At 36.1% G+C, this 14518-nt stretch overlaps 1 protein-coding gene across 1 annotated transcript; it reads right to left on the bottom strand.

The window, feature by feature from the left end:
- Nucleotides 1–258: 258 nt before the first annotated feature.
- On the bottom strand, nucleotides 259–1281 carry LOC123546203 (uncharacterized protein F54H12.2-like). The gene has a single exon (XM_045332397.2). It carries the CDS (start codon nucleotides 1279–1281, stop codon nucleotides 259–261), a length of 1023 nt encoding a protein of 340 aa, XP_045188332.2.
- Between the last annotated feature and the right edge of the window lie 13237 nt (nucleotides 1282–14518).

Below are 14518 nucleotides of genomic sequence, written 5' to 3'. Positions count from 1 at the left end.
CCTATAGTAAACGTTCAAGTTCTATATTATTCATTTGAAATAGACTCCCCTGGCTTCTGTTGATATGGAGTACTTCTGGGAACGTGCGTACATAATCAGTGTCACACTCTCTGTAATGCCTCAGCAAATTTGATTTCTAGTCGACAATGTCCCTTCTTTTTAGTGCTAATGAGTAGTAAGGATCTACATCAAGAGCGTACAGACAATATCCCTTCTTATAATCTTGGTTTGAAATGTTAATGTCGTTTCTAAACAGAGTCAATGCTCTGTAACACTCCATGTATTGATCCGCCGAATAATTTGATTGCATCGGTTGTGAAGGCACGGATTGTCCATCGACGTATAGCCGAGGGAACTACAGTTATAATGCTTGAAGTTGAATGGGTTGTGTGCATAATCGCCATTAAATGCCACACTAGGAACGAGGCCTACTATCAATTTACATGGTACAAGTCCATTGAAATATATCGTCTGCGCTGTAACTAAATTGACCCAAGCAATGGACGTCGTCTTGATCTCTGTACGTAAGTAAGGGTAAATGGCTGACATGTCTTGAATGAGATTGTCGTGCGCTACTAATACGTCACTTTTCATCCGCTGAATACAGAGTTTGAAATAAGCGTCCGCTATTTTCACGCGATAGTCAGGAGAAGGGCTGTCAGTGATTAATGTGAAGGCGTCACGGTTAAGATGTAGTTTAATGCCTACAGCGACTCCATTGATGAGTAATCTGGGTTGTTGAAACAAATCAATATGTAATGGTCCTTCCATTTCCACAATTTTACTACCTTTAAATAGCGCACATCTGAGAAACAACCCGTTATTATTTCCTGTTTTACCGTCATTGGTGCCAACGTTTCCGGTATCTTTATAATACTGTTGACTTGTTAACAGATTTTCCTGTATGTTTCGGTTTGACTTTAAAATCGTGTCTATGTAGGCTTTGTAGGGGTAATTGATTCCTGTATGTGACAAAGGGGTCTGCTGTAAAGATACATCAACCTGACTGAAAACGGTGTGAAATGGTAGATTGATTGGACCAACTATTTCGTCGGCGCTAACAGCGGCGCCATCGCCTTTCACAATTTGCAGTTTAAGGTTCAACACGCTTCTTTTCAGATCCAAATACGCCGAAGACTGACCGGGTATGTTAAATTCAAGTGCCGATAAGGTGGTGACTTGATTTACTGGACGATAAGTGATCCACTCTCTCGATTGTACTGTCGTGGCTGCTGGGGGTGAAGTGAACAAAGATAACTCTTCTTTATGAAAATCTTCCATGTTGTTTTAGAGCTGAAAGTCAGGATTTGCAAAGTTTGATCTCTTTGGCTTAGTATACGTTATTGGTGACGTATTCTTACGTTTTTTCGTGTTTCCACTGCCCTTCTTACGAGTTTCACCCTCTTCTTCCTTCTTACGTTTTACTTCTGACTTGGCGATTTCGGTCGCCTGTGCTACGGGGGATACCAGTTGTACTGCTGGCTGCTGTTTCATTTCGGCCATTTTCCTAAGATGAGCACCGCTACCCACAATGTAACGACCCATATGATCAGGCCGTACGTATCCTCCCTGAGGTCTTTGAAATGCTGTATCCATTTTTCGGGTCCGGTTTACTGGTACCCATTTTTCTTGTTTATAATCGTACACTTCTATGGAGCCCATACCTTTTTGAAATGTAATACGCAGTGAAGATCGTTTGCTTTAAATTCCACAGGTTGTAAATCTTCGTCTTCAAATAGAGTCTCACCGATTAAAGTAATTCACAGTCACAGGTAGGTACACAGGACGAATATATTCTATATATTTAAGCTTCTTGATCTGGTTTCTATCTCTATGTTTCTTTAGTACGGGTATAAAGTGTCTCTAACGTAAGATTCTCGCACCAAATCGCAGCACAAATACAGTCGTTTACTTCTGGTGTAAAATCGCAGGGAAGTGAAATTTCAGTCACAGCGCATGTCCCAGCGATCCTCTAAAGTGTATGACTTGGGAAACTGAATGTAAAAATCTGAAGGTTGGTTGTTCTTACGTATGTTCTGAGAGTCCCTACTGCTAAGATAAAGGTAAAAGTTGGTCATGTTTTCATTTGTATTCGTTTGATATTTGGCTTCTTACGCTTCTCTGTTCGTCCTGACTTCGTCCAGAATAGTGTCAAAAAGATGGGGAGCTCTCAACAACATAGGTATAAGTGAGTGATGGCGTCTAAACAATGTTTTCTTTCTAGTTAATGATACGTTTCCAGAAGACAGGGACCGTAGCAAAAGTCTTTTCCTTTCAAGTAACTGTACATATCTTCTTGCTGGATTAATCGTTCCATTAATCACTCTCCTGGCCACTTGAGCTATAGCCTGCATTTGACTCGTCGTCATATTGATGATCATGTTTTTTCTAACTGCTACAGTAGCATCTTTCAGTTGGAGAAGATAGTTGAGTTTAAGGTACACTTGAGACTGATTCATGTTTGTTTATTGGTTTCGTTACTCTCACTCCTTCTTACGCGTGTAGAGTTCCAGTTCAATTAATACTGGGTAGACCACATCATCTAGTTGAGTGTGATCTTTGATTCCAGTAATGACCACTTTACCACTGTGAAAACAACAAAAATTGACTCCATCATTTTTTAAATTCACCGCTGACAATAGTTCGGGTTCATACACGGTCTGTCTTTCTTTTACCAACTGATTTAAGTCTAGGGTGGTACTTAAGGTGTGACTGGCTGACACGGTTATGCATTTGATCTCTTTCAGACACACTGTGTACCCTAATCGCTGTATACGTCTGGCATAACGTCTTAGTCTTTGACGTCCCTGTTGAATACTGGTCGCTTTTTCCATTACAGTTGATAACGCCGTTGGAGAAGACTAAGCAATTTCCTCCTATGGTCTTGTGTTCCAGATCAGTCCAGGAATGTTCTAGGATCGTAACGACGTTTGATAACGATAACACAAGCGCCTCAAGTCAATAGCACAGTCAAATGGGCACTGTACACAACGTTGGTGATAATCATGGTGTTGACTCTCCAATAGCTCGGCTAAAATGAAGATAAATGAAACTTATCTGTCATATAAATACAAGTCGATCACGTGGTCTAGGAGTACTGCGTCACGTCTTTTTCGGGAATCCAACTATCGTATTTCGTTGGCCAGTGTAACCACCTTACAAGGACTTGTCTTTGTTTGTTTCGAACTCTTTCTTTAGTATTTTTTCAACATGGTACTCTGTGGTTTCGTCAACGTTGACCGCTTGTATTTCCTGTTCACAAAATGTCCTGTCTACCTGATCGTCATTATCCCAGTCAGCTAGAGTATACACAGGTATACCTTCTCTTTTGAAACGCGTTTTAATCTTGAATATTTCACCCGTCCACTTTTGTGAATATTCCCTATCGAACACACTTTTCACGTGAGATACAGCGTACCGTTGACCTATTTTGACTTGTACTTTTTCTGATTAGTTTTGTTTTACCCCCTTTGGTTCTAATTAAATATTGCTGAAGCCTACTTTCTCCTTCTTTCTCTTTCGTATGTTCTACGGGTCTCTTTCCGAGGCTCCTGTGAATTGTGGCGGTTATATCCTTTTAATGTTTTTTGGAGGACACTTATATAGCGCTGTGTTCTGTTATGTAACATGTACCTGAATAGCCTGTGCTTTAGATTTTTGATTAGTATTTCCGCGTAGTTAGCCTTTGTCTCAGTGTTTAGGGCGTAAAAATGATGAATTCCTTCATGTTGAAGATACTTATTGACCTCCTTGCTTCTAAATTCCATACCCCTGTCGGTTCTCACCGTATTAGGTTTTCTTGGGCCTGATAGTATTCGCTCTAGTGCGTTCACTATTTCCGTACCTTTTTTACTTTTAATTGGATGACAATAAGCAAAACGGGAGAAAATGTCTATGGACACCAACACGTATTTGTAGCCTTCATTTTGTTTGGCTAAGTCAACCATGTCCATTAGATCCATATCCCATTGGCTGTCTATCCCTTGGACAATTACACGAGATCGAGGAAATTTACGTCTGGCCCCTCTAGTCAGGGAATAAGACTGTTGACTTTGAAGCCATTTCCTTATTCTATGTCTTCCGATTTTATATTTACCTTCGGACTTGATATATTGGTACACTTTTTCAACACCCGAAAAACTAGCGGGGTGTTTGGGGTCAAAATACAGAGAAGATAAGTACTCCTTCCAGTTAGACATCTTTTATTATTGATAACATATAACAAGTTTATTCATACAAAGTTACAACAAATGTAGAGCATATTCTTACAAAGTTGTTATTAATATATTATAATACAGTAGAATACAGAGTAGGTGTTGTTCTACAGTTTTCTAAATACTGTTCCAAAATATCGAGTAAATGTTCAGCAGCTTCACAATATTCTTGTCTAAACTGATACTGTCTAATCCAGCCATTTATCATTGTCACAGTCATATAAACAAATGCAAACATATCTTGTTTTTATAAGTTTGTTGCGTTATTTGTACTGCATCTATTATTGACAAATAAATTTGCCCCTGTAGTAGTTGAACTGAATGCTCCAAACCCACCAGATGGTCTCGTTGCTGTTATTGTTCCAAAGCCACTATACTGTATTTGTTGAGGGGCTCCCACTATTCTTATATATTCGCAGTTTGGAGACCATTTAAAGTGTTCCCTCAATGCACAGTCCGCCCTTTCCCAAGCGCTCAACTTCACGTGACATCGAAAACATTCACACATGTCCGATTTTCCGCTGTAAAACAGTCCGGCACTTGCCAGCTCATACTTGTTTGGAAGCATTTGTTTCGGGTAAGTTTCGAACGTCTTCAGCCTATTTTCATAATATTCCATATTTTTGTTGAGGGGTGTGCAGTCGATAACGTTCATTTTGTCAATGATACAGCCTTGTAGTACATTCGTTTATATACATTCAAACCGATTTCTGATTGGTGTCTTATTTTAGAACTTCTGTCTCACTGGTTGCTATTTTTTAGACATGGTACATCATTGTTTTTTTTTAGAATATGACCTCAGTAGTTCCCATAATCATTTGGATTACATTCTGTACATTGAAGCGCCCCTAACTGATTCATATGATCGCTTTGTAGATAACAGGGTACCACTGCGTCTAATTCAGGGAGCGTCCTTCCTATCTGTGACACAACTTCTTTCAAACAGACATACTCTTTTGGTCGCAAACATATACCTTTCTTTGTCGGTACCACTTCATTTTCGGGCTTCCAGTACTGTCTTATGTCCACGCATACGCTGTTTTCTGTAATGTTACAATAAACATTACCTCCAAGGTGACTCCAATAGGACTGCTTATCTTGTAACGCCTTATCCGCATAGGTTAGTTGGTCTACAAAATTCCTCCATCGCATTAATGTTAAACTGATACCTTTCTTCGTTGGTTTGTTGCCTTGCCACTCCCTAATGTCAACTCTCATTTCCCCTTTCCACTCGTTCACCTGCACATAACGATCATTTCCCAAAGCGAAATAACATCTGGAAGTTGCCATGTTTCTTGGTTGAGTATCAAAACTCTAATGACGAGAAGAAATATTACAGCGTATTATATACAATGAGCCCGCATTTGATTGGTCCATAAATACGAGTATTTGATTGGTTGTCTATTTATAGGTATTCCGTTCTTTCATTGGTGGATATCTTTAGAAACCGATGTCATATCTATTTATAAAATGACAAGTTCAAACATGTGCTGGCAATAAAATCAGGCAATGGGATAGGCCGTAATGACAAAAAGTACCTTCTTTGTTTTGGTGTACACAACTTTTATTTTGTGAGTCGGCTGATCTGTGTATCCCTGAATTCCAATATCATAATTAAACCGTTTTGTAAGTTCGAAACGTTTTCCACGTTTAATCACAACATCAGGTTCTTTCAAACAGCTCTCAATTGCAGTATACATAACACGCTCGTTAAAAAAGACAGAAGCTTTTAAGTTATTTACATCCAAATGCTTTTCTACCGCATGAGTAGAAAGTTTTAACGTAGTCATGTTGAAGGGTAAACAACAAGTAATGTGTAATGGACCTAATTGAAGGATTAAATACATTAGATAACCAATCAAAATGACGATATTTATGCCAGTTACAACAAGTAGGTTTAAGAAAGTTCTCAAGCGTAACATTATTTGACGTCTCAAACAGAGATATTAAGGTCAGTTAGTCATTTAATAGCTAAACAATTACTCAGTTGGGTCAAAAGAAGTATTTAAATGTCATAATTTGTGCATGAATGCAATAAACGTTTAGTTCTCGTTCAGACCTTCATTTTAATACCAAAACCAAGAGAATCGGTTCATAAATATGCAAGATATAACATTTTAAAGATTGAAACCATAAATTTTGAATTTACCGCCAAAACGTGACGTCACAAATGTGTACTACCATTTTTAAACCTGAATATTTTGGAAACAGTAGAAGATAGACCCTCTTTAGTTAATATATTTGGAATCAGAATGAAAAGAACTTTCAAATGAAATTAGTTTTAAATTAATCTGAGAACATTTAAAAAAAAGTGGTTTAAGGGCAATAACTCAAAAACGGTCAAAAATAAAATCGACAACCCCACATTTATTTTGAAGATTATGACTTATTCTATCGATTGAGGGTAACAATTTTAAATTCGATATCATAAACGGTTGTTCTAGAGACAAAAATCTGTTCTGGAGATTTAAACGTTCTTTTCATCAAATATAAACTATACTATCGTAAAGCTCACACAATTCTGCGAATTTTGGTGTATCATACTTGCCCATACCTATATCAATGACAAAAATATAAAGAAACAGCAATTTGGGTATCCAAACTCATATATAACCCAAGATATGAAACATTAAAAATTTCACTAAAAGTTGCAAAATTGATCAAAATTTAATCCATTACTATAGTTATATTGAAAGCATTCTGTCAACATTGGCCAGCTCCCTTTATGATTTATCTTAAGCTGATCTCAAGTCAAAAAATATTAATACCTAATGTCCGTAGAAGGTTGAATTTCATGATTGATCATGTAAAATCTTGTTCAATCTTGTGAAAGACATTACTCAAAAAGGAACGACTTTTTAATTCAATTTAATTATTTTAGATAATGATGGATATCATTAATTTTACTTCAGCACTTTTGATTGCACCTTTAATTACCATAATTGTAAAGTTAAGGGATGCAGTGGATTTTTTGGGGTTTTCTGGGGTTGGTAATAATCATTTTGGCCAGGTAAGTGTATCTTTAGTCTTAATGTCTGAAGACAATTTAATAGTAGAAGAGCAGGTGCAAGCTTGTGATTTAGTGGTGTTTTCTGAAGATGAATTGTGCTCTGTTGACGTGACAAAGACAAATAACGAGAGTGCCTCTGGAAAAGTGGACTATTTAAGGGCCATAACTCTTTGTAGAAGTACATTACAATATCTTCTACCGTTTTTGACAAAAAGAAAGACGAGTATTACAACATTAAAAATAGAACTTTTAAATGGTTATAGTTCTTTAACAAATGCATATGGTGTTACCGAGTTTCATCATGATAACACTATCGATATTAAATTGGACATTCAAAAACATCATTCCGAGATGCATGTAATTGGAACTCTGTTACATGAAATCGCGCATGCTATGTTACCTTACTGTATGCAACATAACAATCTTTGGTTAACGACATTAACTTGTTTGATTTCAATTGTAAAGTCATCTATATGTATCAAAGTAAAAGAATATGAATATCAAACACTTTTGGCCTCTGTGATTGGTTGCAATTTTAAAGCCAAATTGTTTTTAGGAAACAACATTACATCCACTGCTTGCAAATTTTACTGCTTTTAGAAAACTGTACATGACAACATAAATCCACTGCTTCGGAAAAGTGGGATATTACAAAATAATATCCACTGCGTCTGAATTTTCACTGTTTTAGAAAATTGTATATAACTGACTTGAATTTTAGAATAAACTCGTTCCTTTTTCAATAAATGTATGTGCGTGTGTGTGTGTGTGTGTGTGTGTGTGTGTGTGTGTGTGTGTGTGTGATACAAACAAAAAGAAATTACTGCAATAGTGATTTAATATGGAGTAGCAGTCCTGTATATGACATTGGTAAGTGTGATTTTTGTTTATATTTACTTGTTAGTCAAAATATACATTTCTTTATATAAGCGTAGCATATATCATTAAGAGTAATTAGACTGATAATAACATAATGTGTTGTTTAGAAAATACAATCTTATAAGACCTAGTAAAACATGATTAGTTAGGAAACAACACTCCAACGTTTGACCATCTTTTTAATAGACCATTGGACCTTAACATATGTCAGACATTGTGACTAGTTCAAAAAGGGAATTTATTTTGACAGTTAAATAGGTATTGTTAAGCATCCGCTCTTAAATAAATACACGCCAGACACTACGACGACTTTGAAGGGATTAAATTTGACAGTTGAATACGCTTTTTTAACGCATCCGTCCATAAATCAACATAAGCCAGACATTTTGGCGACTTTAAAGGGATTAAATTTGACAGTTGAATAGGCTATTGTTCACGCATCCGCTCTTAAATAAATAAACGCCAGACATTGTGGCGACTTTAAAGGGATTAACTTTGACATGTTTACTTTTTATTGTCCGTCTATCCGGCCTTAAATCAACACACGCTAGACATTCTGACCATGATCACGTTTGATGCACTCATGACCTTATCTAAATATAGCTTATGAAGTCATTGTAAAAATAGGTCCGAGCATGCGCATTTAGGGAAAATACGCTTATGATTGGGGTCATTTTGTCAGTAGACGCCAAGGAGGAAACATCGTCGACAAAAATATAATACTTTATTTTCAGTTAACGTTATTTCTAACGTAGCTATTTTTAAAAAAAGCTTAATGGTTTAAAAAATAATGCTTTAAATTATCATTAATTAGTTCTTTGTTTACCATACAATGTTTTATTCATTTAGGTTATAGATAAATCTATATGTTCAAATATAATTAATATTTATTTGATTTTCTTGAAATATTTTGTTTTCATGATATCTCCCCGTCTAGGGCTGAGCACCTGACCCTCAATGTGCGTGAACACGCCCTAGATAGGTATATAAGTCAGCTCTATATACTTCTGGGAGATATAAATAGCAGAGTGAAGTCATCCTTAAAATAGGAAGATGATGTCATTCTAAAAATAAAATTCAAAATGGCCGCCGCGCATGACGTCATTCTCACGCATGCGCAGTCGTGACCCCAAAGAGACCCCTATACTACTTTTAACAATACTTACACAAATAATTTCATAAAAGTATCAAATAAGAAGTCTATTTGAGAACATGACTTTTGTATAGACTATACGCAAACCAGTTACTAGTAAGTGAAAAAAATACATTTTTGCTACAAACCAATCGTTTGAAACGTAGTGTTTTAAAAGTGAAAAAGACAACGAAAGTTAAAGTGAAAAGGTAAAAATTTAAAGATTTCCCAATGGTTCGATTTTACAAAAAGAAAATGAAAACAAGAAAATATCGGTAAAACCGATAGATGCCTCCGAAAGTATGATCACACAAATGCGCCGTTCATAGACTGGACACATAACTCGTTTTACTAGTGAAGCTTCCGCAAAAGTTCCATAGAAATTCGTGGGCCTCCGTGGCCGAGTGGTTAAGGCCGCTGACTTCAAATCACTTGCCTCTCATCGATGTGGCTTCAAGCCTCACTCGAGGCGTTGAATTTTTCATGTGAGGAAGCCATATGACGTATAATTGTGTTGGTGCGACGTTAAACCCAACAAAATAAATTCATAGAAATCCTGCGTGTAGTTATTGAAAAAGGCACCCAAAAGATATACAACATCTTGTGAATTAGCTTCCTATGAAGTTTCGCTGAATATTAGACAGTGGTTTCTGGGGTACTATCCGGACAAGAAGAGCACTATACTTTACAAATGCTGAATTATCAAAGGGCAATTTTTATGTGAAAAATCATCCGGTTATCATCACTTCAACGTTTTCAATTTTTCAGGAACGGACTCATCTGGTTTAATGGTTTGATGCATATGTTCCCTGATATTATCTTGAGAAAACCAGATAAATCTCACGGATACTGAATGCAGAGGTTGCTCATAGAAAAATAACTTACAAAAACTTTTTGTTGATTCAGGTCTTGAAATTTGGAAACGGGTTCTTTTAATTTGAACATTCAGCATGCTCAATGATGAGTTTAAAGTCGGCGAATGTAACGGTAATGGCAAAAATCGGTGGTGCTGATGCATGTGTGCACCATTGATCATAGCAAAGGGCAGAGCAAATCATTTTTCTTCAGTGCTTTAATGTTCGCGAGACACCCGATAATTGTGTGTGGTCTTTCCAATAGCATGACTGGATCGGTGATGAAATCGGAGGAAAGCGGTTTTTAGTAAGTTTTTCTAATATAATGTGGACCAGAGAGGCCAGAGTTTCTAATATTAGATGGCCATGGCTCGCATGAGACTCTAACAATTATAGAGCGGGGTGTTGCCAATACCATAATCATGATTTCTCTACCCCCACCTTGCACACATGCAATACAACCACTTGATCCATGGCTTTTGGACGGCTCATGGTGTCATTCAATGAACCGTGTTCTGGCTTCTTCGTAGAATATTCATTTCACGCTGTCAATAAGTGAACATTTCTAACCCTTTGTAAAGTATCTTAGAGCAGTACGTTATTAGTAGATACCATCAAAACGAGTTCCACGCATACTGCATAGTTCATTTAAACCTAAATGATGTCCATCTGTTGGCGTAAACCAACAGATATAACGAAGCTTCGGGCTACTCTCAGAATACAGACGTCACCCAAAATACTTCTGAGGCAACTGTTCAACATGCAAATTTCTCATCCATAGCTCGCCGCCTGTGGAGAATTAGATACTAGTAGTGATCTCCTAATATCTAGTGATCTCCAGCAGGTGCTACAATTAATGAACAACGGATAATTTCTTGCAGAAGACATCTCTGCACTTATTGAGACTTCAGACAACCAGTAAAGCTTCTGATATTGCTCCTGGAAATCAATCAGGAAATCAATCAGGAGTTCCAGTAACGCTGGAAAGTTGTGTCACGTCTCTCTTATTGCACCCAGTTTTAGAAAATCTGTCGACAAAAATACAAACATATTGGCAAGTCACAAAAATTACTGTTGATTTCCGTTTATAAAACAAACAAAAAATTGCTTTAACTCTAGTAACGGAACAAAAGACAAGTTTTTTTGTATGAATAATGTCAGTTACAGTTAAAAACATATTGTCTTTACAGTCATGGTATTTATTTGTAAAATGCCATAAATATAATTAGTTAATTGCGTAATTATTTGCTCCTTATACAACAGCATACATTTCTTAGCGACGTTCTTCTAGTTCCCGGAAAAGAGCTCAAGTTGCAGCCGCCATCGAAAAGGTAACTTTCAGTTTCAATGCCGTTGATTTTACTTGTTTTTACTGTATGTCAAATTTGTGACAAGTGATTGAATTAGATTACTATTTAGCCAGTGAATGTTTAAGTGTTCTGGTCATTTTAAATGCAAATTACAGCGTCATAAGTTTGATGTGTTATGTAGACATGATAACACATTACTCTTAAAATGTGTTGTAACCGTCACAGATTAACCGCTACGTTACGGTAACGTTAGCTTAAGACGTTAATATGGCGTCTTATCTATAAAACATATTCGATTATTCAGTTAAATCATAAATCAAATTTTCACAAAATTTATGAAAACTTTTAAAACGAAATTGCTAATTATCTGTCTTATTGTTTAAAAAGTTTAATGATGACAAAAAACTTTATTCGACATAAATATTTCAATTTCTTACAGGTCGAGTCAGACATTGGCACTAGAAAATGAAGCTTGGAAGCATTTATTGAGAAAAACGAACTTTGGAACAAAGATGTGTACTAAATGAAATGGAAAGTACAAATATGCACCAAAGAAGTACAGAATTACTTAAACACTTGAGTGAAATAAAAGAAATAAAGTCTCATGTTTTCTCTTACCGAAATATTACAGAAAATATGGCTCTCACGGCGGCCGAGAGTGCGAAGAGATACAGAGACAATAAAAGGAAAAATTCTGATACACACGCCGCATATCTTCAAAAGGAGATAGAACGCTACAGATAGCGTAAAGCAAAATGAGAATATGGTAATAGTACTGAAGTTCAAGGGAAATAAAATTAAGACGAAGTCCAGAAACGAAAAGAAAGAGAGAGAAAGAATAGACCAAGAGAAAAGCAGTGGACGTTGTAAATCAGAATACGCCAAACACGTCAACCGCAAGATTAGAAGTGCCTTTGGAGTACTTCCGCAAGAAAGAAAAACAGCAATTATTAAAAACAAAGCTAACAAGGTTCTTCTATTAAGCTAAACACTCCAAACCAGCCGTATTCTCATCAAACATTGTAAGGCGAGAAAAAACCTTAACAGAGCGAAAATATGCCGACAGCTACACTACAATACCAGAAATAGCGTTACAGAAAACTGGGAAAGTATAAGAAAAAAGTTGCAACGACTTAGCAAACCTATGGAGAGAATGAAACCATATAATTTTGCGAAACGACAGAGAGAATTGAGAAAGATAGTATGTCGTATTTCATTTCCTTGAGGAGAATATTAATAGTATACATGCCCCTGGAAAGACAGATACGATAGCATTGATGCAAATTAAAAAGCAGAAACGTTATTTAAAGGACACACGCCGCAATTTGTACGAGAAATTTGTAGCAAACTATGCTGCATTTAAGATGCATTACGTAAGCTCCAGTCATTTACCTCCTTTTGGAGTGTTCAACGGGTTGAAAGTAGAGAAACTTGTCTTTTTAAACTACAAAATGTAAAATTGCGAGATGAGAAAATGAAATTTATTTTAGGTAATAAAGGGCAGGCATGCAGACGAAATAAAATAACAACCAGTTTGTTCTATAAATTACGTAATAATTGATTAAATGTCAAAATTGTTAGATTAAAGTAATATTGGATGAACAACAGTTAACTTGGGAATGTATTAATATCGTTATAATGCTGCTGTTGACAGTTTTAACCTTCGGTAACCATAGTTACGGAAAGAAATCAACATTAAATGAATCATTCAGACATTAAAATAATGATATATATTAAACTCTTTCCCCATTTATTAACGTATATGCTACAAAAACAAATGAATTTGTGCAAAATTGCAATTTTCAGATGTTAATGTAGACTGGTTGCCATGGTAACCATATTTCAGGTATTAAATTGAATGTTTCGTATTCGGGTCAATTTCTTGAAGTTCCGTGATACAGCCAAAAACAGTCATTATGTGACCAGTGTATAATGCCAAAATTTATCATGTACTTGTAAGAGCAGTAGGTCAAGTAGGTAACGGTAATTTAACTAGTAAACTTACAAACTTTTGTCACATGTGTGAATATAATTAGTTCGGTTACACATTATATCATCATATGTGTAAATTTAACAAGTAGGCATACACTTCATGTCACATATGTTAATATAATTGGTAAGCTTATACATTATGGCACGTGGGCATATTTCAAGTAAGCATCAAATTATGTCACATGCGTAAATATAAATTAAAAGCTGACACATTATGTAACATGTGTGAATATACTAGTCAGCATACAATGTATGTCGTAGGATGTAATACAGCTAGTTTACACTTTATGCCACATGAGAGAAAAACACTAGTTAGTATATTCTTCAAAAATACTCGCAGCAGATTTTATAGACACGACATGTGAAAAGACATCGGGTACACCAGTTTCACAAATGACTTATATAAGCATATAAAACAGCACCATCACATAAAGTTACGACGAGTTGCTGTTCGCTGTACTGTCAGTAATTAGTTTTGTCTCTCTGGCTGTGTTTGGGCTGCTCTGTGTTTCTGGGAAATCTTCCCTAACCTTTTATTTTTGGATCTGTTATAAACGGTAGTAGTTAAACCTGTTTACTTTTCCTTCTAAGTGCAGGCTTGGATAAAAAAAAATGGATACACTAGTTAAGAACAAAGGCATCCCAGACGTAGTGCTGAGTAGAAAGGTGCGGGATGAAGGGAGGCTAATTATGTGAGGGGGATACGCCTCCTGGGGTTACCCTCTATATATTAGAAATAATTGAATGCAAACTTAGCTTTGGTGCTATTTTTGTCTTAATTCTGAGTTGTCTAAGACTAGCTAGTTCTATCTTGTGTCCAATCTATTGTTACGTTACATTCGTCTGCATCCTGTTATGATTTGCATATTTTATAAATATAAAGAAGCCATGTGAATAACTGACATTCAGAAATATTAAGCTTTAATTCCATTTTCTAGACAACAATTTAACTTTCAAAATTTCTAGAGGATGAATTGATAGACAATAGTTGCAACGGAAGGGGAAGTGATTTATACATTCAAATCTTCTTTTTATATTTCCGTGTTTTTTCGGGGATTTATTTTTTTGTTTGATTTGCTTTTTCTTTTTAGGGAAAAAAACTGTCTAGTGATGGTTGGAAGTAATTG

This window comes from Mercenaria mercenaria, chromosome 7 (genome assembly GCF_021730395.1).
Source record: "Mercenaria mercenaria strain notata chromosome 7, MADL_Memer_1, whole genome shotgun sequence".
Classification (NCBI taxonomy): domain Eukaryota; kingdom Metazoa; phylum Mollusca; class Bivalvia; order Venerida; family Veneridae; genus Mercenaria; species Mercenaria mercenaria.
Note: the sequence above shows the minus strand (reverse complement) of the source record. Positions and strands in the feature narration are given on the sequence as shown.